The sequence below is a fragment of the Ambystoma mexicanum genome, chromosome 2q, assembly GCF_040938575.1.
Source record: "Ambystoma mexicanum isolate Mex_15411 chromosome 2q, UKY_AmexF1_1, whole genome shotgun sequence".
Classification (NCBI taxonomy): domain Eukaryota; kingdom Metazoa; phylum Chordata; class Amphibia; order Caudata; family Ambystomatidae; genus Ambystoma; species Ambystoma mexicanum.
Window position 1 is genome coordinate 960743466 of NC_090924.1, and position 27378 is coordinate 960770843.

At 42.1% G+C, this 27378-nt stretch overlaps 1 protein-coding gene across 1 annotated transcript in view; it reads right to left on the reverse strand.

Annotated features, from left to right (window-relative positions):
• The window catches only part of LOC138568821 (transmembrane channel-like protein 2), a 636652-nt gene that overhangs the window by 318657 nt on the left and 290617 nt on the right, over positions 1 to 27378 (reverse strand). The window contains exon 9 of the mRNA XM_069646590.1: positions 3336 to 3524. Coding sequence (XP_069502691.1) covers positions 3336 to 3524 — 189 coding nt within the window. The remainder of the gene's footprint in view (positions 1 to 3335; positions 3525 to 27378) is intronic.

Sequence of the window (27378 nt, forward strand, 5' to 3'; positions counted from 1 at the left end):
CACCATTTTGCAGCTGCTACCATTGATGGCTAGTTTATACTACTATATAGTACAACAGACTGGATATGCCCTAGTTGGCTAATTTCACTGTTTAATAATATATCTTTTCATTTCATTGATAACCATGGCATGTCTTAATTCTAAGGCAATCAGATGAAAAAGGGAAATGTTGTTCAAACAATCATCGTGAAGACATGAAATAAAGAAATATATCACATCTTTCAATTACATTTTTTCACAGTAAAATCAGGAAAGGCTGTAGTTTACAAAGATACATCAATGTTAGAAAAACAAAAGTACACAGCAAAAACTGATGCTCAATTTGAAGAAAGATATGTTATTTAAACATATTGATGGGGATAGAAATACATATTTTTTTGATAATGAACAACAGAACATATAATGCAAAAATTAAAAACATGAATGAATTGCTGCAATATACGTTCTCTAATGTCTGAGAGGGAAAGGAAAGAACGATAATCCAAAGTCAATACAATGTTTATGAATGCGCATAGTTCATTTGTTGCATGATCATTTTTCAAAATGTAGTTCTTCATAAATAATTCTAAGAATACTAAGTTGATCTAATGTATTTGTGTAGATCTAATCTTCTGGTGTATTTATGGATATCTGGCCAACATAGCCTGACATGCATGTCACCTGGCTACGTTACGGCATAAGACAATCAATTAAATAGCCGAAGGACCCAAAGTACTTGATTAACTAACATTCAAGTTGTCATCTTGGATAAATCAATAGATGTCGATCACACATCTGGCATTATAACCAGAAATAGCAGTTGATAGAATCATTAATTATTGTTGTGTCTGCTATGTTTTAGGGAACATTGATTGCCACAATGTGTATAATGCATCCTTACCTATCATCTCCATATGATTATATATAGGTGGGATTATACATGTCGTTGCTGCATGTTGGATAATGGCTCTAGAAACAACAATTACACATGAAACAGTTATTGACTGGTATTTAAAAGCACTCCAAATGCTGGAGCAAAGGAATCAGTGCAAATAAATGCAGCATAACTCACTTATATCGCTTATTTTGTTGATGTGTTGTTTACATTTCTATTGGTCCTTGATTCCAATGTTCACAAATATGTGGCCACTGCACTGGTTATGGCTGAGTTCACTGTCTGCATCCGTGCCAGGATTCATTTTGTCTGCAGGCCACCAAAAGAGGTCATCCGATGTGTGACCATTTTCTATGTAATGTTGGACAAGTGTGGAAGACGCAATACTGCATCTAATTCTGGAGCTTTGTTCTGAAATCCATAAATTAACTTTCTGTGGGGTTTGGCATTCTATGCAATAGATTACCCCCTTTGTTTTTACAGTTAATCTGTCCATATAGGTTCTCTTTCTTATCCTCAATCATATATTATTTTATGTGTTTAGTACATTTCCAGCATGCACACAAAAACACAAGGGTAATGTCCATTAATGTGGCAATAAGCCACGAGGTGGCGGGCCAATACCCTTAACGGTGCCCCGGGGGCATTACCTTGGGACGGTATTGGCCCGCCACTGAGTGGCTTATTGCCATTAGTACCCCGGCCCGTTTGACCGGGGTACTAATTGATTTTTTTTCTGTTCCGAAACACGTTTCGAAAAAAAAAACAAAAAAAAAATGGCAAAAAAAATGGCTGCCACTATGGAAAGGTAAAACGTAGTTCGTTTTCCCTTTCCATAGTGGCCATCGGGAGCGGACGCGCTGGGAACAGCAGTGTTCCCAGCGCGTTCGCTTCCAAGACCAGAAGAAAAAAGAAGGTAAGTGGGGTCGGGAGGGCGGAAGGGAGGGGATGGGGAGGAAGAAAAAACAAAAACAAAACAAAAACATACAGCGGTCTCCTGTGGGGGACGATGGAAGCCTCCAGTTGTGTGGAGGCTTGGAGAGGGGATGGCCCCGCTATGAGTCTCCACACGGCTGGAGGTTTCCATCGTCCCCCGCCAGAGACAGCAGGATAGAAGGTAAGTGGGGTGGGGAGGGAGGAGGGAGGAAAGGCTGGGGAAAAAAGAAAATCTTACCTGCGTCCCCGGCGGGGGACGAAGGAAGCCTCCAGCCATGGGGAGGCTCAGAGTGGGGATTGCCCCGTTTCGAGCCTCCTCATTGGTTGAGGGTCTGCCACGCCCCTTGCCGGGAACTGAGTGCCGGCCTGCACGGCGTGGATGGGAATACCGTGTGGTATGGCTCGCAAATGAGCCAATCACCACACAGTATTCCTTTTCAGCCGCCCATGCCGGGTACTAATTGTTAATAACACTATTGCAGTCTCTAGCAAATATCTTTAACATGCCTACACACAAGCCAAACCTGCTGGCATTGCCAATGCTTGTTTGCGAGAAGGGTTGCTATAGCTCTATAGACCGCGCTTTAGGACCATACTAAGCCTTATGGATTGTATACCTCATTAATCACCCTTGCTGTGCTCTGGCCTTTAACTCAGTATTTAGGGGCCCTATCTTCTGGTAAGGCCCTCAGATCAGGTCTATAAAGCTCAATTAAGACTTTCCATAAGTGCCTCAAAGAAAGTCCCCTCTTTTGACCAACTGCCTTCCTCCACCTCTATATGGCATTGGAAATAGCTACTTATTGAGTTCTCACATGAGAATACAGCCATAAAACAAAATATATCAGATTGGTACCAAATAACTTAGGCTGCTGATATTTGTAATTAACAAACCATATTCCTTTATGGTGCACGGATGTGGAAGGCTTCATTAACAAGTGGGGCATATGAGTGTGTCTCGACACAACCCAGGCACGTATTAGATTTATTTTAGGAATAGCCACCATGCACAACTAGCTTCAAGCAGTCACATTTTGCGGTGGAATGTGTTAATGAACAACATACCCCTTTGTACACAAAGTTTGCACAAGTGCAGGGCAATTAAGCACTGGTATTTGAACCAGGGCAAAAATGTTCCCAATGAAAATATGCATTTCAGCAGTGCAATTTTGCACCAAGACAATGTAATGGCCTATCAGTGGCCATATGTAAAGCTGACAGATAAAGGCAGGATCCTAACTTGGGACCTAGGAAGAGCTACAATGCAAATGCCCTTTGCATTCCTTGCTGGATGCAAGAGGCAGCATTTAGTCCCCTACTGAAAAAGCAGTGCAACATTCCACTGAATGGATGCAAGGTTTATGTAACATGAGCACCTCCAAATGTTCATTAAAGCAAGAGTAGGTTTTCAGGAGTGCGTGAGACAGTTATATCACACCACTATGACTCGTTTTCTAGACATTCATATCACAGAACAACATGACAACGGTTAACTATTGTGCATGAAATGTATGAGTTGAAGTACCTCATTCCTTTCATACCATCCAACATTCTGCATTTTCGAAAAGGTCTGCGACCGCTTTACCACGAAATAGATGAGATAACCACTTCCGCACAAACAACATATTATGAGGACGTTGGCCAGAACACGCAGGAATCGAGTCAGGTGGATGTTTTCATCTTTGTGGCTTTCCTCTTCATCTACAATAGACTCCTTCAAAAATAAAAGAACAAAACATTAGCTGGAGGTCGTGTGAATAGACATATCCACATATTACCATGGCAACGGTGTGTACTTATGAAGAAATACTTTATTCCTCATTTGCATAGCAAATCACATATTATACAGCACCTTAACCCGTTAAGTGCTACGGACGAGTATGCTTGCCCTATTTGCATAGACCTGCATAGAGCTCAGCATTTAAGGAGGGGTTAAAAATGTTTTTGTGTGTTTCTTTTTGTATATCCAGTAATGAAGAATTGATTGAGCAAACTTGTACATTACTAAAATAGAAATGTTGGTCTCATAGGAAATGTTCACTTGTTACCTTCATGTTGGATACAGTTATGTCAATAATTGTCAGAAGGATTTTATGCTGTGCCAAATCACCACTGCAGTAGTTTCAGAGTACCTACGTTTATCTCTGGAGTGGCACACTCTGCCTCCATCAGCGGTATGCAGACATTAGTCTGTTGTAGGAAAGAAAATGTTCATGGAGAATATAAGAGAATGGAAGATACTGCAAACAAAGGGGCCAAGCGATTCAGCATGGGAAGAATGTTTTGCGATAGCATTGGTGCCTGTCAGGCCCGTTAGGTGGCCCCGAGTTCTGCAAACGAGAGGAGGACAATGTGTTCTTAAGTTCTAAGATAGTTTGTTGAGTTGGAGAATTGTGAGTTAGTACACAATGTAATGGAACATTGTGGAGTAGAGGCTGTGTATAGAAAGAAATATGTTTTTTAGGAGCAGAATGCACCACTCAAATGGGGATACTGTGCATGATTGCTTGCTGATTTACATTCTGTCCATATTTTAAATTAAAACGAGGAGGAGTATCACCCTGCACCAGTAGGGGCCGAAACAATGTTTCTCAACATGGTTTATTTGTGTTAATGACACTAGATGTCACTTGGTAGAAGACGTGTTTGACTGAAGGAGGACAACCAGGGGGCGAGGGGAAATAAGACCTATGTTGATGACCACTCCTGTGTTTAGACAGCAGATACAGAAGAATAGAGTGGATATGGCCTCGGCTTCATTTTATAAGACAGGACTTATTGTTTGTTAAATGGACTAGTATTGATACTTTGTTTCACATTTACTAGCCCCACAGATGCAATATTTTTTAAATGTGATAATGATGAATTGTGTATTTGATTGATTTTTCTAAATAAATAAATACACAATCTTTCAATATAGAAGAAATGATTTGTTGAAACTATCATTCTACACCAACTATCATGTGTTCTCTCCAATGAAAACCTCTTTATCCTGATTGTGATCTGATTTTAAGGTCCTGATGTAAGGGTCTGTTTCGGGAATTGCATGAGTGTGGTTAAGTGACAAACCAAGTGCCTAATATTATTTGAAATTAGATGAGTATGTGTCAACACAGAACATACTTTTGTTTTTTTTGCCATTATCTATACCTCTGACCGCATGGTTAGTTTGAGTCTTTGGGTTATTGAACTGGGGGTCCACCCAGCCCTTTAAAACATGGTAGGAATACCCTTGAAATGAATGGGGATGCAAAAGTTACTTAAACATCAATAATCAAAACGAGGTAAAAAGGTAACTCTTTTAATATCATTTATCTAAAACATGCAGTACAACGGACATCAACGGACGTCTTAGCACATAGTTTCCCAATGCATCTTACTAAAAACCTTACTTTTATAACAAAGTAATGTCATCCTATGTGGCAAACTACAAAAACCTATTAAAGAAAGTGATAGGGCTGGAGGGAACATACTAGTCTAAGAAAATGATAGGCTTCTTAACATCAGGTGGGGCAACTAAGACCTCCCCTCAAACAGGTCACTAAATACACAACCTCCCATTGGTTACACAAACTATAGAACCCTTAATCATGCGGCCCTCTACCTTTGGTTGGCACTCTAACCTCTGTCAGTACTTTTACACCTAGGTTAGCAGCACGCAGGCTCGGCTTTCAGGTGCTTGTGAGCTAGTTTTAACCATAGCTTCCCACCAATTAGCATATCATCTATCATCACCTCAGTGGCCTGCTGTCAGTTAGGACTTTGAACTTGTCCTTGGGAGTGTTCTTTGCTCTGGAGAATTCAGGGGTTTGAAGGCATGCTTTGCCTTCATGCGTAGGTGTGGTCGTCATGTTTGTCCAACTTTATCCTTCCACGTGGTGACTGAGGACCACAAAATCGAGCTCTTGTGTATTTAAAATACTATTTTCTAATATACCTCTGACGTCTTCCTTGTTTTTGTCCATGCCTCCTGAATAGGAGTTTCGTTCTTTCAGACGATTTGTATCCAATGTCTGCTCATCCCAGCCTGATACGACTTTGGCTTCTTGGGCTCATTCGGCCTTGCCTTTCACTTCTGTCACTTCTGTTAATTCAATTGCTTTTAACTGCGACACACTGGAAGGGTCTTCCTTTGCTAGTCCAGCTCTGCTATAAAACGTAGTGAAAACATCAATTCTTTACTCACTCCTAAATATATATATATATATATATATATATATATATATATATATATATATATATATATATATAGATACACACGTTGGCGCATGCTGCAATCTATTCATTATAAACCTAGCCTCAAGAATACTTTGTGTGCTTGCGTTTCTTTGCATATGTACACATGTAAAATGACTTGATATCTTCATTAGTTCTGTAGCATAGGTTTCTTCATCTTGAGCCCAATATATCACTTATCTTTGACACTTTCTTGATGTCTTATAGAATATTTTCATTCTCTTGTCTTTGCATCTCTTTTATGTACGTCAGTCTTGCTCTGTGTGACATCACCATTCTTCTCTTCCATTCAGCTGTCCTGTTTCTTCTGGGATCTCATTCAAATGGCCATCATACTGTCTCTATGCAGGTATGGTTTTCTCAATGGGAACCTTGATGCCAGGATTCTCCTTAGTATCTGTATTTTCAATGGTTTTTCTTGTGTCTCAACATATAGGCATTATGGGCGAGGTGGTTCAGGTGGGGGAACTTGGCTCCTTCTCTACACTCCGCACTCTGGGTGATTCATCGACCACTCTGCCATCATCCTTCATATCTAGACATCCTCGTCTGAAGAAATGCTTCTTTGGGATCCATATCTTTATGACTCCATTCAGGAATCCAGCTGATTTCAGATGCTCATCCTTATTCCAAGTCATGAGCATGCACTGTCCACTTGGACTGCAATAGATCCATCTTCCCACATACTTCTTATGGTTCTTTAGATACAGGAACTTTGTTCCCTCAGGTCCATGGATGCTGGCCTTCACAAAGTCTCTGATTTCTTCATCTGTCAGATCTCTAGCCTTCCATCCTGATTCAACATCAATCATGATTTTCATCCTTATGGCTTTCTTTGCTGTCTTCTTGCATTGTGAGAGTATTATCCTGATCACGCAAAATCCAAGCAACACAACCACGATCAGGGCTCCAAGGAACTAGAACATGTCTGCTATCAATTGGGGAACCCAAAAAAAGAGCGATGCAAACCAGCTATCATCAGCAATGTCTTCCACTTCGTCTATAATCTGGACGAGTAGCTTCGTCAGCATCTCTATGGCCTCTGTCAAGGTGACAAGGTGTGAATGTGCAACATGATTCCCTGATTTTTGAACAAACACCTCCATCCAGAGCTGTGATCATGTCCAGGACGTATCTATTTTGAAGAGACATCAATCGTATGGCTCTCATCTCTTCTCTAGTAGCATTAAATCCCTTTATGGTAGTGTTGATTGTCTGCAGCAATTCCCATCTGTTAATCTGCAGACATTTGGTATTTGCTCCAACTTGGATTCTCGGCATGAAGATCATTGTGAATATTGACAAAGTCTGGCTGAACAGCCTGTGTTCATACGAGATGGAGTCAAAAGCTTCTATTGACTTTGCTGAGAAATAGTTATCCATCTTCATTCAATTAATCAGCTCCACAGATCTCTTCTTCCTCAGGTGAGCATCTGCTTTCGGGAAACTGTCAAGACTTAAGTCACTTTTAGAAATCAACAATGCTGGAACATGGACATTCACTACTGAGCATCATCCTCCTCAATATTTGGGTAACTTCATATATGCTCTGGATCCACAAGCCCAGTAGTGATGCATTATCACTGCTGTCACAATGTTCATTCCTTGTGCCTCAAAGATGCGACTACAGATCTGATTCTCTCCAACATTTTGTGTGCCATTGTTTCTGAAGCACAGCTTTGCACTCTCCAAAGGCACTAACTGCAAGGGTCCTTCTCTATCTTCGACCCAGGTCAGTAGCTTAGAAGGTTTCGACCATAAAGGTTTACACAGCAGTTGTGCATTCTCAATAGTTGGCTGGTAGTGACCCATTATTAACCAGTCTCTGCAGATCACCACACCTTCTTCGCAACCATCTGGTGATAACATTGATCCTCAAATTTGCATCTGGCCTCTCTTTTTCCATCTATGAATGTCTTCTGTTTACTTCCCACCTGATTCCAGCTCCTTTCACTCCAGGCTTTTCATATCTGATCACGTGATTCTTAGAATGCACCCGATTTCTTGTCTTAGTGTCTTGGACATTATCATCTTCCTCCGGATCTGTCCATTCAGTTGCCCATTTGAGATATTCTGTTCGACCCATGAACTGGCCTCTTGTGCAACAGAATGCTAGGTGTGATATGCAGTGTGCAGTCAGGACTTCTATTTCAATAGTTATGAAGATTGAAGATCTTGCACTCCTCCAAGCTATAAGGCAGGAGTGCACATACGAAGCATTCCTCCTTTGAGGTACTCCTTCCCACTTCCTTCATATGCTGATACCATATGTTATTTCCCGAATTTGCTGTGCTGTCCAGGTAGTCATTCAACTCATGATCATACTCCATAGCACTTCCTTAGGTCTCATTCTTTTCTTATGTGCTTCTAGAATTATAGGTCTCATTCTTTTCTTATGTGCTTCTAAAATTATCTCATTACTTATGTCAGCACAATTATTTCTTACTGGACCAATCATAGAAACATTCATCAGTGTGCTGGGTGTTTTTACATGTGCTACCTGTGTAGGCTTAATCCAACAATCTCTTTCTTTGTCTTTCCTTTCGAGCATGTTTCTGGTGCTCAAGGACAATCTCTAGAACACCTTTTCCTAAAGAAAGATGTCTGGTATCATTTGTCATAGACCTAGGCATTTTTACACTGCCTACTGGAATAGGGATGATTACATAGTGTCTCTGTTGCTTAGTACCCTCCTTCTGCATTGGAGGATACACAGGAATCTTTACTCTATTTGCATCTAAATAGTAAGCAGTGCGTACTGTAAGAGAGAGCAGTATAACTATGTGTAAATCACATACAAGTAAGCTTCTTGCGCATTGTGGATGTCTCTTGCTGTCGGCCATGATGTTGTTGCTAATGATGCTGCCCATTCTTACTCTTTTTTAAGGAAGAAAAAAAAAACTTTAATCGGGCAACATCATGCAATACTCTGGAAGCTGCTGAGTCTGCTCCACATGCTCCTCGATCAGCTTCAGCTGACTGACTATATGATGATGAACAACAATTCCCAGTGAAGACAACAAATCATCCTTTCACTAGACGACATGAAGATTCTCCTCGAGCATGAAACAAAGTACTTTAACCAGTAGACTTTTTGATCTTTTCCCTCAAAAGTCTCATTCAGTTCTCAGTGTTCTCTCAGAATATATGTTAACTTGTGTTATGATGTCTCTCAATATTTCATTACCTGCTGCATTATTCCTCTCAAGAAGGTGTAGACATCAGTTTGTCTTCCAAAAAGATGCGTGCATTCCTCAATCAGATAATAGAACACCAAGCTGACCAGTCTATGCGCATTATCAGCTGATAGGGGCATTTGTGTTTTCCCCACTGTACCCAGGAAGCTGAAGAACTTGCTCTATCATAGCTGTGAGCAATCTCCTCACGATTGGACCAGACTTAGGATCTTGCAGGAACAGATGAATGCTAGTAGTTATCCCCACGCAAAATGAACAGAAAAACTGTAAGAATGATCCGTGGAACGTGGCCATCAGGCATTACCATGAGTGCCTCCGAAAAAAAAATCAGTGAGAAAGGAATCGGGAACTGTTCCCTCTTCCAGTCGTTGAAAAGGAATTCCAAATCTGGCATGCTTTCCTTCTCGGTTGTAAGTGATTTCAACCCGGCACTCCACCTAAATCAATGCCTAGCGTGTGATGCATAGCTGGAACCCCTAATTATTTATTTATGTCTATAAGTTATTTTATTTCTGAATGATATACCCTTATATCACGCACATCTCTTTGAATCCCCCCGGTCACACTGAACCAGGAAGCAGGCTGTTTGCAAAGTTAAAATATTTATTTTATGGATTTTCACAATATATATATATATCACACTATTTAATATTTATACAATGATCACCAATGGGGTGATGTCACAATAACTCTCTTAATCACACAGAGTAATAATAGGAAAAATAATGCAGCATAGAATAATACTTTGTGTGGGTTCAATAAAAATTCAAGTGATCACTCTTTCCCACTGCACACTTCTCAATCCCCCCAATATGCAGTATAAAGAGAAGGAAGGAGAGAAAACAGGTTTCAGGAATACACACTCAACAATTACAGTATCAATCCCAATTTCCTCCCAGCAAACACAGGCAAAACAGGAATGATTGCAACTTGTCAAAATGGTTTTGAATGTGGCTTTCAATGGAACAGTAAAAACACTGAAAATGGATTTAATTCACTAAAATGATTTTAATACTAGTGGGAGCCGCTTTGTATAGTTTTAGATAAGCACTAGCAATGATTATTGAATAACTAGCAGATTGACAAATTAATCCTGAGGTCGGATGCAAAGTAGAGCTGTTTCACACGTGATAGATTTGAGCCAAACGAAAAATTCATAACAAAAATGTCTGCACGCGGTAAGCGTGATTGCAGAAACACTACAAGGAGTTTTAGGTTTGCTGGAAAGCTGAGGCTGTTAGCTTCAAGTGGACACTTGAATTTCGTTTCTAGCATGCACGGTGAGGAAGTTATGAAGGTTTTTGTAGAGGTCAGTTTTTTCCAGAAAGTGTCAAAATTTGTAAAACAAGGTTGTGCTTTTTAAAAAATTACAAACAAGTTTCTTATACTAGGGAGCCTTTTGAAAGGAAAGTTTTGCTCTGGCAGCCCTCAACTGGGTCAGAACATAACTGATCTCCGCTATGTTTTCCTTCACAGTTGAGCTTTTGATGAAAACATGATCTACATAAGCCAGATTACCCCTTTCACCCAGGTTGGGCATGGCTTTATGTAAAAAAATGTTAAAATCATTGCCAGAGTTGATGTATCTGAAGGGAGTTCGGGTCCATATGTACTGCTGCCCCCCGAAGGTAAAGGCCAGCTTGTATTGGTCCTCCCTACTGACAGGTACAGTCCAGTACCCATTGGCCAGGTCTATTGCAATGAATACCTGTGACCCCTGGATCTGGGCCAGGCCTTGGTCAATGTAGGGAAGAGGCCATCAGGAAGTATGGATCCGTTTGTTGAGCTCCCTAAGGTCGGCGCAGAGTCTCCACTGGCCGTTTGGCTTCAAAATCCCCAGCACCGGATTATTGAAGGTGCTGTCGACTGGACGGATTATCCCACGGGACTCAAGTTTCTTAATTATTTCAGTAAGGGACTCCATTGATGCGAGCGGCAAGCATATTGCTTCACAAACACTGGAGTCATGCCAGGGTCCGTGGGAATTGTTGTTGTGTGGATGTCGGTGCGACCACAGTCATATGAGTCCATCGCAAAGAGATCCTGAAAATCTAAGAAAACTTGTTTCAATTTTGCTTCTGCTCCAGAGTCTCACAGGCATCAGCTAGGTTGACCCTCTCTTCATCCATCTGCCTGAAGCCTGGAAAGACTTCTGGTTTTGCTATCTCAGCGGCCTCTTCCAGCTGGGTGGAGAAGTCACTGGTCAAAGTGCTGATTTGGACTGGTGGCTTCAGGTGGGGAAGGCAGTCCTCGCGGACTTGGAAAATCACATCATCCCTCCTGAAGTCACAGGTCACATCTTCCTTACCATAAGGGCAGGAAGTGTACACGAGGAAATTCCCCCCAGGCCGGGTAAAGATCCGGTCTGGTGTTGTATTGTCATCACTATCACTGTCAAAACAGTCCTTGGGGATTGGTCCTAACAGTTCATTGTCTACATCTATGGAAAAATGTCGGTCATCAACCGCCATTCCAATAATGGTGCCTGTGGCTAGAGTGATACTATTTAAGTCGCTGTTATCCATCTCTATTGAAATGGTGTCATGTTCTATGTTGACTAGTGGTGTTGGGTTCAGCCCCAACCCTTGCTGTTGGAAATAAGCATTAAGATGAATATAGGTGTCAGGGTTTTTCAATTTCTGTCCTCTTTTAACTTTCACTTCCAGGGAGAATTGTCGAGTCCTTTCTGGGATGGTGACTTCCTCTCCACTCTGAATTTCATAAGGCAGCAATTTAGCTGACCTAAATGCTTTCTCTGGGTCATCAAAGCCCATGGGATTATCCGCTAATCGGGACCAAGCTTTGAAGTTTATTAGGTCCAAACTAATGGCAAAGCGATTGAGAATGTCACTGCCTGAGTAAAAGGCGGCAGTGACATCTCGCACGAACCAACAATTATGGACTATGCTCTTGTTGCCTATGGAGATTTTGAGCATACACCTGCTTGGCAGGGGACGTTTAAAATTGGTTTTTCCAGGTGCATTTCCCATTTGTCTATCAGTTTAAATGTGGGAATGGCTGGATCTTTTGGGAGTTTGCGGAACATGGCTTCGCTGATGAAGCTCTTACCGTTGTTAACACACACTCGTGCGAGAACAGAGTCCTTCCCTTCATTTAACTGAACAGGGATGAACAACTGCTCTCCAATTTGCTGAATGTCAGCCAGGCTTTGAGCTGTTTCTCATGTTTCTGGACTATAGGAGTGGTATTTTCTGATTGTGAATTTGTAAAGAATTTCAGAGTATTTCCTTCCAGTGTGGACTGCCACCTTAGACTGGAAGGAAGGTTGATTTTCAGAAATAGAGAGGACCCCCCCATCACCAGTTTGTTGTCCTACTACTATTGCTGTCACATCTGGGATTTGGTTGTTCTGTAAGTGAAATTCTACTTGGTCAGATTTTTGTTCAACGATGTGGCATGTGCCGTTTAAACTAACATGGTTGACACTCTGTTTAAACTTTATTGATTGGCTAGTCTGGGTCCAGAGGACCTTGCTTACACAATCTATTAGGGGTGACAACCTATGCAGGATGTAATTTCCTAGTAAACAAGGGGTGTCCTCTGGAGTTACAACTAAGACCGGGGGCTTCTCCTTGTGTCACCCAATTTAAATGTCAAAATCTGCAGTCCCCTTGATGGGAATTTCCTTCCCGTCAAAGTTCTGAAGTTGTCCTGGAAGAGGGGTGAGAGGAATTTGGTATTTCTCCCCCCTTCCTGAATTCAGTTGGTTAAAGGCCCTTTTTGACAGAGGGGTAGCTTGGGATCCAGTGTCTACCAGTGCCAAAATTGTACACTGCCCCTGTATCTGAACGGGGGCATAGAATCTTCCCTCCTTCTCCTCAAGGGGGCCCAGATAATGTACATTTTTGGACAACTGGTGGTTTAGTTTCTTGGTTTTGGATACGGATAGAGAGGTGATTTGGGCAGAATTCTGTTTGGAGTCTTGGGAATCTGAAAAGAAAAGGTGCAACTAGATATGGGCGGAGTTTTGGGTTCCCCTGGTTCTGGTTCTGGGCTGTCCCCCCTTTTTGGAGGCAGTTACCAGGATAGGTTTGAACCAGGGGATTTTCATGTTGTTGTTTCTGAGGTTGGCTGATGGGCGGCACTAGCCAGTCTGGATTTGGATCTTTTGGGACCCATTTTTCTTTGGGAGGATTTCCCTCATCTCTGAAGGAGAAAATCCTTTCCCAGGATTCTCTGAGGACCCCTCTCCTTCAAATTGGAAGATTTGTACCTCCTCCTCAAAATGGCTCTTTTTTGGCTCTTTATTTCTCCTACCCCCCTCTGCTCCTTGGGTGGCAGACTTTCAGGGGCAGGAGATGTTGGTTCCGGTTCCTCGATTTCCAGGGGCTTTTGACAAGTGGGGAAGGAAGCTTCCTCCAAGGCTTTACACCTCCCTTCCCCTTGTGCCTCCTCCCTGGGAACCAGTGGGTTGTCGGGGTTCTTCCCCCGTCATTGCTCTGGAGCACCAGGTCTGGAGTTTGAGGCATTCTGCACCGGCATGCTCATCTGAGGGTTCTGTTGAGCCCTCGGCATGTGACCCATATCCTGTGCCATGTTTTGGACCTGGCACTCTAGTTGTGACACCCGCTAAGGCTGATATTGGGTCCTTATTTCTCCCCTGGGCTTATCCCGGAAAGGGTAGGTACCCCCGGGTTTGGAAAGTTTGGGTACCCGTCCACCCTTGGCCTCCCCTCTCCCGGATTGGGTTGTCTGGGCTCAGGAAATTGGGGAAAGAAGGATGGATTGTTTTGGGGTTGAACGTTTTGCGGGCACCTTGGGAAGATGTTCTGTCCAGTATTTGGGGAATTACTGCCCTCCTCGGGAAGTGCGGAGGGAAGTTTCCTGGGTTAGCTGCTGTTTGGTTGGATCCCCCCCTTGGGCTGGAGGAGTCCACACATAACCCAGGATGGGTCTATTCCCCTTGTAGCGGGGGCTGATGTAGTCAGGAGAATTAGGGGTCCCATTGGTGGGATTCCCTCCCTGGCTCCCTGTCTGTGACTGGCCCGAGGGCCTTCTGGGCTTGGGATTATTCTGATTCTGTTTAGGCCCCCCATCTCCAAATCTAAACTGGGGGCAACTTTCACCTCTGCCACCTTAGCAGCAGCAGGGGTGTTGGTTGGTTTGGGACTTTTTGGAGTATTTTTGTTTTCTATGGGCTTTTGCACCTCATAAATTTGTGTGGCCTGTTTAATGACCCAGTCTAGTGATCTTTTCTCGTAAAAATCTCTCACCAGCTGGGTCATGATGTACTTGGGGAGAGTGCGGAAGAAAGTATTCACAAACTCTTTGCTGTCAGTGCGCACCCTTCTGGTGGTCTGCGTAAAGGCATGCTTTAATTTCTGAACAAATTTTTGTGGGGCCTACTCTTCCCCACATTGCAAGTTGTAGGCTGCCTTGCGAGCCTCCTGAGGATTTCTGTGCACAGAAAAATGTTTCAAGATCGACGCCCTATAGGTGGACCTCTAGAATCATTTTGGTTCTCCAGCCCCACAAAGAAGCTGGAGTACTCTGGAGAGAAGGTCCATTTCACATACTGAATACAGCTTTTGCTGTCCTTCAAATGGAAAGTTTCCATCATCTGTTCAAAGAGCTCTAACTGCTCCCAAACAGAATATTTTGCGTTCTTATGATAGGGCATGATGACACTCCTTATCTCTTTGATTTGCTTTAGGGGATCCTTGAGCAAAGACCTTCTGGCCTTGTTTGCTTTTTTGGTTAGGGTAACCCTGGTCCACTCCTCCTCTGACTCAGAGGCACTGCTGCTACCAGAGGTGCCCGGCTGGTCTTCTAGGCTCTCCCGGATTCTGCAAGCCTGGGAATGGCTGGCAGAATGTGGGGGCCTAGTTTCCTGTGTCCTGGGGCACTCAGAGGAGTCTTCTGATTCATCCTTACTCCCAGGATTTGATGAGTTCCACACCACTGTCCTAACTGGGCAGAGGTTTGCAGGATGCCCTTAGTGGGCCTACTCTCATGGAGTCCCCCACTAAATTTGACAGTACTTGGGAACCAATACCCAGATGCCCGCCTGTCCATTCTTGGGAGGTGCTGATCTATGAGCCCCATATTCCTCCTTGGATTGAAGTCTGCCATCCCCATGGCCCTTGGCTCATGTGCGCCAGTGGACATGGGGAAGAGATGAAGGCATCTGGTACTAGGGTTCCTGAGGTTATGCTCAGGTGTTTCCCTTTCCCAGCAGAACTCATCCCTCTCAGCCCCTGCTGCCAGTTGCCATGCAAGAACCTGAACTTTCTGTTCATCTATCAAGGCCTTGCTAGTTTCTATCAATTGCTCTTGCATAGCTACCTGTCTGCGGAGCCTGACATTTTTCTCACAGAGAGCCTCATTGTCTCTCTGTGCTTCCTGTGTCAATTTAGAGTACTGGGCCATTTTTTGCTGCAAGAGGGTTACCGTCTGGGTCCTGTCCATACTGGCCTGGTCCTTCCTTGCTAGAGCATCTTCCACCCTCCTGGTGTGCTTTAATAATTTTCCATGGTCTTTTTGGAGGTCACCCAGTCCCTCAAGGGCCAGGTGATTTTCTTCTATCGTCTCTTTTAAATAACAGACTTCCTGGCCTAAGGTGTCGCTTTCCTGAGCAAGGGTATGCCTCTGTGCAGCCAAATCATCCCTCTGTCTTTGGAGCACACCAGTTTTCTGGCGCTCTTCATCAAATTCTGCCTGGGTGTCCAGGTCTTTCGGAATTAGTTTATTATTCTCTTCTTTTTCTTTGTCTAGGCAGCTTTGCAGGGTGACTACCTGCTCTGCACATGTCCTGTTTAAATTTATTTGCTGCTCCAGCTTTTTCTGACTCTGCAGTAGAGAGTCCAAACTTTCTTGGTACTCCTTCTGCAAGGCCACACATTCTGGTATCATGTTCTACCTTCTCCTGCTTCAGGATACCCATATCTTCTTTTGTTTTGGTTAGATACTGCCTAATTACATTTTCTGATTCATGGCTCCTCTGCAGCCTCTGCTCTACAGAGTCCAGATCAGTGTGGGCCTTTTCTTATGCCTGCAGTTGCTTGTTTGCCAGATCTTGGCCCTAGGCATATTTGTCCTGTATTGCTCCAATATGGAGGTACAGATATGCCGCTATTTAGTCAATCTTGCTTTGCTCTTTAGGGGCCATATACAGTTCACTCAGGGCCACGCGTAATGGACCCTGATCTTGCCATGTGTCTAACCCTGTTGCAGTGGTCTGTTCTGTGATTGCCTGCAACCACACATTCTGATCCTGCTCTGTCCATTCACCCCTTACAAATAATGTATGCATTAGGTGTTCTTTAGCCATGTTGATCCCTACCAAAGTCGCCATTCTGGAAATATTGATTTTCTTCCTGACATACAGGAGTTTATTTTATTTTTGTAAAACAGACCAATTCCTTAGAGCGTTCCAATTGAGCAGTGCTTTTAACAGTGTAACACAGCGTGGTAGCCTAACAGGGATTATGTACCCCGTTAGTTAGCACACTGTATTAGACTGTCACAAGTGGTATGTCTAATTCAGAAATCTCGCAACGAGCCCCCAATCTTGTAAGTGATTTCAATCCGGCACTCCACCTAAGTCAATGCCTAGTGTGTGATGCACAGTTGGAACCCTTAATTATTTATTTATGTCTATAAGTTATTTTATTTCTGAATGATATACCCTTATATCATGCCCCTCTCTTTGAAGCCCCCCGGTCACACTGAACCAGGAAGCAGGCTGTTTGCAAAGTTAAAATATTTATTTTATGGATTTTGACAATACATATATGTATATATCACACTATTTAATATTTATACAATGATAACCAATGGGGTGATGTCACAATAACTCTCTTTAATCACACAGAGTAATAATAGGAAAGATAATGCAGCATAGAATAATACTTTGTGTGGGTTCAATCAAAATTCAAGTGATCACTCTTTCCCCCTGCACACTAATCAATCCCCCCCAATATGCAGCATAAAGAGATGGAAGGAGAGAAAACAGGTTTCAGAAATACACACTCAACAATTACAGTATCAATCCCAATTTCCCCCCAGCAAACACAGGGAAAAACAGGAATGATTGCAACTTGTCAAAATGGTTTTGAATGTGACTTGGAATGGAATGGTAAAAACACTGAAAATGGATTTAATTCACTAAAATGGTTTCAATACTAGTGGGAGTCACTTTGTATAGTTTCAGATAAACACTAGCAATGATTATTGAATAACTAGCAGATTGAAAACTTAATCCTGAGGTCGGATGCAATGTAAAGCTGTTTCACACGTGATAGATTTGAGCCAAACGAAAAATTTGCGGCAAACTTTTCCACGCATGATAAGCGCGATTGCGGAAATACTGCAAGAAAGCTGAGGATGTTAGCTTCAAGTGGACACTTAAATTTCCTTTCTAGCATGCACGGTGGGGAAATTATGAAGGTTTTTGTAGAGGTCCGTTTATTTCAGAAAGAGTCAAAATTTATAAAATAAGGTTGCGCTTTTTTAAAATTACAAACAAGTTTCTTATACTAGGGAGTCTATGAAGCCACAAACTACACTACAGCACAGCCACCAGTCCAGCGACGCCTCTGTCTGGTTTTTGCCAGCCGAGACGCTTGTCTTTCTTCAGCAAATATATTAGCGCAAAGATCATTTTAACACTACATTTACCAAAGGACTATAGGGATGAGAGAAAGATTCAGACAAGACCAAAGATTTTCTACAATGCAGTTCTGGATATTAGAGAGTGGGTTTGGATAGGGATGACTTATGGATAATACATATACTAGAAACAATCCTATGCTATGGATACTCACTACCACTGTTTGGAATGGACTCGTCAGGGATCTGGTCAAAGATTTCTGGACTGGAATTCTGCTAGCACACCGGACTGGACTCAAGGCGCTCTGGTTATGCATTCAGCACGACACTCTGGACACTGTACAGCGATATTGGACTGGATCTGACGAATTGGTTCAGGTTCGCTGCTATCTGGTCACAGCTCAGCTCTACTGGGTCGGATCTCTGAATTCTGGCAAGAATTCTTAGCAAGAAAGCAGCACAGCCAGGCTGTTCTTTTTTTGTTCCCCTTGGAGGTCTGGGGTAAAGCCTGGTTTCAGGATTTATTAAAGGCCAAGCTGAGAATGGTTCAGCTTTGGAACTGGGCCTTTCTGCTTTCAAAGTTCTATAGTCTGGAATATGGATTTCTCTTGCAAAGTGCTTCGCCAGCAATCAGATGGTGGATGAATGTGTCCCTTTCTAGGTCCTAAGCTATCTCTATTTATGTATTTTCTAAAAGGGTGGGTATACTGACTTCTACTAGGCACACCTCCTAGATAGTCTATTGGTTAGGGTATTTCCTCTCCCCTGATTTGAGAAGAAAACCTGGTGTCATGATGACTCTGTATTTTATAATCCAGGAGAACCTCCCCTTTGTTTCTGCACATGACATCTATTTTTCATACAAGACATATTTACAATTTTGGAAACTTAATACCAATAGCATATTTATATCAGATATATATTGGAGCAAGTATTCGTCCGAGTCCCGTCTTGGTGAGAGCTGGGGTCTAGATTTGGAAATTTTTCACACTTTTGGTCCAGTACCCGATGTCAGATTTGTCCACTTTTTTACACATATGTGCGCACATCTGGGCATAATCGTGTGAAGTTTCATGTTTCTGGCATCGTCACAATTGCTACAAAACCACAAATTCTGTAGTCTTGTCCATGAACACAGCACAGAGTTCTGAGTAGTTTTAAACCGTGACCAGAATTTTCATATTAGCAATACAGTTCATTTACACATTTTTACAATTTTGCACAGTCCTCTGTCAGTCCTTTTCAAACATATACTTTCTTGTGCTCTAAGAATACACATAACTGTCTGCCCCCGCCTCCAAAGTTTTGGGTGTGTCAAGAGCAAGCCCTGCCTCTTCCCTCTGGCAAGAGTTTCTGTTGACACTTGAATTTGAACACCCTTTCAATCCAGGAAGCCTTTTGTCTCACTCTCAGGAGCAGGAGCCAGTGCCCTTTCCCTTTCAATCAACATCTGAATGTGAGTTCCTGTGGCAGAGAGCAGGAGGAAGGTGCCTTTTGTTTGGGGCACACTGTGGAATTTGCTTTGAAGTTCTGTGACTGGCATCAGGGGATGACCTTAAAAATCCACTTTGTTTACATTTTTCTTTGATGAAAATAAACTTACATTTTCAAAACGTGCAAACATATCTCCAATTCCATTCTTTTTAAACATAGAAATTAAATAGTGGCAACCTATATTGCTTTTGATAGCAAGTCACTTCATTTCAACCATTTGTTTTTACTGTACAAGTTTAAGCTTCTAGTGTAATTAAATGACAGCTTTCATACAGGCGGCCGGTGGTACTACACCCATATCTGACATATTTTCCCAGGCAACCACCTTTTTTAATGTGGATATTCTTGTGATGAAATCTGCATCTCCTGACATTGTGTGCTTATGTGGATTCTTTAAATAAGTGACGGGTAACACCCAGCAAGGATGTTGGATCTTTTGTGATGTTTGGGAACCATTATTTAGTAATTTCAGCAACCAAGGAAAAACAGATTTCAGAGCACTTCTGGGTTTCCTTGCAATGAAGCACTGCCTATCATGTAGTTTCCATTTTCCCTCTGTGGGGAGCCCAATGACAGGTTTTAACAGGGTGGTCTCCTGCTCCACTACTGACACAGCCAAAATAGATTGGCAGCCAACTTTCTGGTTTCACTGCGCAATTCTCAGAGGTTTAGTGCGCATAGGGCTTTTGCGGCCATTTTGTTGGTTCTGGTGCCACTAGCACACAGTGATGTCGCAGGGCAGAGCTAGTGGGTCAATGCATCCCACACGGTCAAGACTTAAAAATGTCTCAGTCCAATGTCAACAAACTCCTGTGGCTCAAGAACAAATAGCTTCCCTTAACTCCTTTTTTAGTGACGGAAAAGAGTGTCCCGAAATAAGCCACAGTCCAATATACCCTTTGTCTGTTTATTTGACAGCTTCTGCGTCCTTCTTCCTCGTCATAGACCTGGTCTGCACGTGCTGTGATTCTTCCCTAATGCTTGCTTCCGACGGGAGTGGGGGCTAAGGGGGTTCTCCAGAGTAGATTTTCACATCTCCAAGGAAGATCCAAGCACATTTGCCCTGCACCTTCACTGCTGACGGTGTCACGTCTTCCGCTATGAATGGCCCGTTAAAATGTGGTTTGGGCCATCTCCTTGTAAAATTGCAGATCTTATCACTGGGAAAATGTTTGGGAAGACATAATTCTTTAACTCCGGTTGTAGTAGCATCTCTGTCTGTGTTACGTGCCCCACACCCCTTCTGCTTGAGCTGATCTGAAATGAAAGAGATACTTGTAGTTATACACGTAAGATAATCACATAACTGTTTTCCTAACAAATCTACTGTAGTCTGGGCATCACTTCTATTTCTAGATGGAGGTGATGAGAGGTGTCCTCATCGCCTCTCTGTCACTATTTCATGGGGGGTAAAATGGTGATCTGAACCGGGTTGATTTGTCAACACATATAATGCCAGTGGTAGGCTATGCAACCATCCTTTCTTCAAGGTAAGCTTCGATTTGGCTATTCTTTCTTTAAGTAGGCCATTGAGTATCGTTCAATTGCAGGTGATAAGCTGATGAAAACGTGTGCTTTATATTAAGCAACACGCTTATTAGTTCAAAGACTTCATTAACAAAATGAGGGCCATTATCTGATCTCAATACTTCACATATTCCCCATCTAGGAAACACTTCTTGTACTAAAAATGTTGCTGTACAGGTGGAGACTCGGTGTGTACATGAACCAGCCTCAATTCACCTCGAAAAGGGACATACCATTACAATCATATAACTGCATCCATTGCATAGTTGCAGCATGTCGACATAGTCGATGTGCAAATGCTGAAAGGGACCATTAGGTTTTGGAATAACACCTCTTATTGTGCGCAGTGTGTGCCCAGCGGTAAATCTTTGACATACAATGAAGTTTACTACATAAGATGCAATGTGTTCTACCAAATTCGGAAACAAACCATTCCTCTTCAATTGTTGCGGCAAGGCTCTCTCTAGTGATGTGTGCAGGGTAGTGTAGCTGTTCTAACGCCACCCTTAATAAGGCTACAGGCATCACCCGTTTGCCAGTGCTGTCTTGTTGCCACAATGCTTCAGAAGGTTTTAAAGAACATCCCCTCTGCATCCACAGGTCTTTCTCATCCTGAGGCACTTCCCCTTGGATCTCTACTAGCAGAGTCCTAGACAGGTCATTATAACAATCAGGCACACTCATCATCACCACCATGCTTTCATTCACATCAGGCATGTCAAACGTCATAATAATATCTAAACATGTAACGTGTTTTGCTTCCTCATCTTCCTTTTGATTTTCGTGTGATATAAAATCTATTCTTTTACTGTGTGCTGTGCACTGAATGACTGCGATGACTACTGAGATTTGTAGTGCTTTAATGAGTCTGTCCAATAAGGCTGCGTGCTGCACTGGAGTGCTGTCTGCTCTGAGGTTGCCACTCCTTTTCCAATGTGCTAGCCCTGCGTGTACCGTAAACGTCACATAGGCAGAGTCACTGTACATGGTTACTTCCTGGTCTGCGTGATTCTTGAGCATGACAATCAGTGCCACTAATTCTGCAGCCTGTGCTGAAAAGTGATCCGGTAGTCATGCACTTATCAATACTTCAAACTCTCCATTGGCAATGTGCTTCACCACAGCGGCACCTGTATATCTTTGTCCATCATTTTGATTGATTCTAGAAGAACCGTCAATAAAGAGAATCTCCCCAGCTGCCAATGCATTTTCCTTCACCCTCGGGAGATCATCATAGAATTCCTCATAGTTCGAGCAATCATCTGCATGCTCGTTTTCTGCAAGTGGTTCTGCTACAAACATGGCAGGATTCACTAATCTGCATCAAACTATTTTAATCACTGGATTCGATATGACCACCTCATAGGCAGAAGCCCTTTGAGATGTCAACGTGCCTCTAGGTTTTTCCAATCTGGTTAATCGGGCAAAGGTCTTGAATTAAATGCCACAACCCACTTTGAACTTTTTTCACAGGATCAATCGCAGTATTACACTGTGACTCTGACGTCGCTAGGATACCCTGTTACACCACGGCGGATTGCGTCTTAAAAATACCTTCATCTGCCTTTCGAGACATGAGATACTGTACTGCTCAAGGTAAAATTGCTCCTGGTATCAATTTAATCTTTACTTCTCCAACCCCCTTCAATAGGCCAACGTCATAGGGGCCTGTTGTCCATAATGAAACTGGCACTTTTGCATGTCGTCATCGAAATACTCAGGGATGTTTCTATGCTAACATCATTTTCTGAGGAACCTCACATTTAATTGCTCTCACCCAATAAGTATTGCTCATCTCGAATACTACTTCGTCATCTGACGGATGGTCTCTAAACATATCCTCATCATTGACGTCAGTTAGTCTGTAACCTTCCCCAATGGCAATCACTATGCACCATCGTCTGCCTTCATAATCAACTCCATCAAGCAAAGCCATTTCTCCTCGCACTGTGGCTGCTTGTATTCTAAAGCAAATAATTGTCCTTCCTCTTCATCCATAGGTATCTTGGCCTAAATAAGAATTAATCAGGTATCCTCACAGTTTTACCCACTAAACCAGATAGTCATGTTAACAGAATGCGTACCCCATAGTGAAAACCATATGGTTCTAACTGTATTCCTCGTATGGCCACTTGTCCTGCAAACCCCATAATAAATTCACACGTTTAAATAATGCATTCCTGCTGATGAACACACTATGCTTTCATCAGTGAACAAAATCGTCATGTTCAATTTTGTCATTAAATCTCGACCTAATATATTGACAGGTGTCTGCCTTGAATATAACAATGGCACAGACATGTCACATTCTCCTATAGAGACTGGTAATTCTTTGGTAAAAGAAACTCTACTTGTATCTCCTGTGAAACCTTAAGTATTCATGGTATTTCCAGACATGGAAAATGTCCCCTCTCGTATACATGAGCGTGTCGCACCCGTGTCTACTGAAAAAGAAATAGATTTGCCTCCTATATTGACGTCAACCCTCAGTTCCTCTTGAGGATTGGGCATCACGGATAGTATGGAACACATCAAGTCTCCCAGTGAGTTGTCCTATTGTGGATACAGTCTCATCCCTGTACCTTTGAAAGGATTCCCTCCATCAACAGTAACACCCCCTTTTCTAGGAGTCATTCACTGACCCCTGCTTGTGCTTTGCTGTATCTGTATGGGTGACTGTTGTGACTGTCCTTGTGGTGGATTCATTGTTGTCTGCTGTGTTTGTAAGTCATTCTGCTCAAATCCTTGACTTCTACATGGGCAGGTAAAGTGCCCTGACATACCACATGTCCAACATATAGGAGGAGGTCTCCTAATGTGCCCCTTCTGCATGCTTTGACTATCGTTCTGCGTGTTTTGAAACCCACTTTGATTGTTCTGGAAGTTTCTGTGATTATTCCCTGAAATTGAGAGCATGGGGTATTCCACCTACCTTATTTGCCATATTGCAACGTATGCATGAGGATAACACTGTTCAAGTACACCTGGATGAGGAACGGCATCTGACAAACAAGATAAGGATCATTAGGGGACCGAGACATGGGTGCATTTTGGCACCATGCATTTATAATCTTTATATGGCTGATTAAGGCAATGCACTGGCAAAATCTGTTTTTGTCAGTCTCCAGCTGGGTAATACAAAGGTTGTTTTGGATGGCCTATGCATGCCTACAATGAATACTGGGGGTGTATGCCAAGCAAAATGACCTGATAACAAATCAGAGTAAATCCAAAGTCCTTCATCTCACGAAGATGCTACCAAAAGAATGCAGATTTTAATGGTCAATTGATGACACAAATATAACCCCGATGAAAGAAACAAAGTACTTAGGGTTTCTACTACTGGCCAACTCTAATAAGCAGACCATCGTTGGGGGCCTAGAGGATAAAGCAGACTCTATGATCCATCAGATGAGGAAGATCTTGGGATTGTTTTATACATTCTCTATAAATCCTCTAATTATATGTTATATTGGCAAAGTGGTTCCAACAATACTATGCAGAAGTCTGGTTGAACCAGTCTGCTATAAATTGAAATGGGGGAAGCTAGAGGGAAGGATTTGGAAGCGAGTAGTGCCCTCCCTCCATTTTGAGCTAGGCCTGCAATCCCTTCATGCCTGGCTCAATTGGTGGGTATTATTCCTATGTGGAAAAATGATCTATCCTACTAAGGACACTCTCTATGATGCCCGGCATCAGGAACTCACAATCGAGTCACAACATTTCTTAAAACAACTGAAAGAAACTACAGAAACCATTCTAATAGGGTGTGGCTGTACTATTGTGGACTTTAATGTAAATTATTTGAAAGTTAAGAAGTGTCTCAAAGAGAGGGATTGGAAATATACCATAAACCAAAATAGAAAATACCACTTACATTACCCCTTTTCACAGGTGGACAAACCTCAGGGCTCCCTACCTCGCTATCTTGAATTGTCTCGCAATTCTCAATATCATAGCACTTTCTAAGGCTCCGCCTGAACTTGTTACCGACAGGTGAAGTACTTAGAGCTTGTGCAGCTACACCAGATCCCAAACTAGGTATTTGTCATTATTGTAATTCTGAAGATTCAGTTCAGATGCATAGGCATATATTGGTTGATTGTATGAAATTGACGGAGGTCTGTACCAAATACTTTTTTTATGTAAATGTTTATGTTGATCCTGATGATATTTGGTGTAGACTAATTGCAGGACAAGAAGTATTTCTAACAACTGAAATAATAAGAATGTTTGAAACACTAGAACTCTTGAAGAGTGTTGCGAATAAGAAGTAGGAACTGTTTGGCAGTTTTTAACACATATGTGCAATATATATTAATATTTACAGTGATGCTTTGAACTCTGTTTTATTATGCAATTTTATTAAATGAAACTTTGGTTATATTTGAATCTTGTGTATTGAATGGTTTCTGTTTGTCGGATTTTAATACTTATCTTCCATTGTATTAATGTGTAAAATTAATTTTGAACTTTGCAATTTGTATTTTATGAAAACTCCTTTTTGTGACTAAACATGTGTAAGATCAGATATTGATCAAACAAATAAATAAATAAATAAACAAACATTATTACTCATATATTTTGTGAAAACTGTAATAGGAATAGTCAGTTCAATGAGTCCTGGCTCTGGGGCAGTATTTAGATACTGTTGGGGCTGGACCCGGCCCACTTAAAGTCCTAATTAATAATACATTTTTCAAACATGTCATCACAACCATTCTAATACTCTCTCGACTGGCACTGCCAGTCCAAAACTACTTTGCTTACCACATACAATATTTGGCTTCAACCTGATATAGATAAAAACTGCAAATTGCTAATCCAAAAAACATGTCTTATTCAACAATCTGCACTAGTCACACATATATATATATATATACACACATATATATATAATCCCTAACCGTACTCATTCCTATATATGCTAATGTAATTCCATGCTTTGCCAATCTATTTTTCATGCACGCTCACTTTATGCGCATCAGATCACACCACTGAGAACGGATTCGTCCTCTTTAATTGACCTACTTCATAGCCCTCTACTCTTCAGCTCCCAAAAATCACATCTTATAAGCACTCCACACTTTATGCTTGGCATTTCCCTATTTTATCAAAGGTCCAAAAATCACCTTTTCCAAGGACCCCAGGCCCACTTCTCTGTGCCATGGCCATTTATTAATTAATATATTTCTTTCTTCCACAAACTACCTTTCCAAACTTGCCATCTTACTTTCACATGTAAGTTAACAAGCAATGACTGCCAAAACCAAAATGCAACTCCTTTATATTACACTCCAACATTAGTCAATACAGCACTTTAATCCCATGCTCCCTCCCATTCTTGCATTCCTGTCATTGTTATGATAGGTTATTTATAATACATTTAATACCCAGAGGTTTCTAAGATCGTTGCTCTGTGTCGTCTTCCTTCCAAGGCGAGCATGTTGCCCCTGAGCTATCCTCCAGAGACAATCAATTATGAGATCAAGGAGAAGACTCTTCTCTTCCTATATCCATAAGTGTGTGGGCCTCATCACGAGTTGGGCTGCATTTGCATTACCGGCAACTCGTCTGCCGGTATTACCACCAGATCACGGGTTGAGCATTAAATGTAATTTCCCATTGAGATCATTGAACCCAATGGAGAATTTTTGGCGCAATTACCGCCAGCAGTATTACCACATGGTAATTGCGCCAAGAATTTTAAAAAATGTGGCGTGTTTACCCCCAGATTTGCGCTGGGGGTAAACACGCCATGCTCATGTTTGGGCAGACCCTTAAATGCAGCGGTAATAGCGTTACCACTGCATTTACGGGCTACCGCCCAACTCGTGATGAGGCCTTGTGTGTGTTGCTTCTCCAATATCTTTGCTACTCCAAAACACGGCTTCTCAGGGGCTAAGGCCCATATATCATACTTCAACTACCCCCCAAAATGTTCGGCGTGCAATCGAGCGAGCACTATCGAGGAGGGCTGTTGGCTGTTTGCTGGCTCAGCACAGCTCAAAGCCGGCAGCACCTCCTTGTATTAATCATACTTTAATTTAAATACTCAAGTTTGTTTCTGCCGCATGTACGCTTCTTCCCTTGAAGCAAGAAAATAATTTCTTTGGTTTCCTTGCCAATTAGCCATGTACAAAATCATGTCTGCCATGCTGCACCATACAGGGACCATAACATCTGTGGAAGAACGTTTGCCCAGCGACCTAGAAGCACGTAACATTACCCTTCTACAGAATGACTTAAGGCAAAAATGGATATACAATCTTAAGACAGTGAAATATGGGTTGAATATAGCCATAGAATGGAGTTCATTTCTTTAAAGACAAGCACTCCATTTCACTATCTTAAATCTAGTCGTTGGTTTTGGACTCTTACCCCGCCCTGTCATCATGATTTATCAGTCATTTCGGGTCATTCTCCATCTATAGAGATTCTACACAGATTAATAACTTTCCATTTGCAATAATGGAGTTGTATTATTTTAGAATCAAGATAACATATCTGTTTCTCGATTACGTCCGAGAATATTGATGCAAC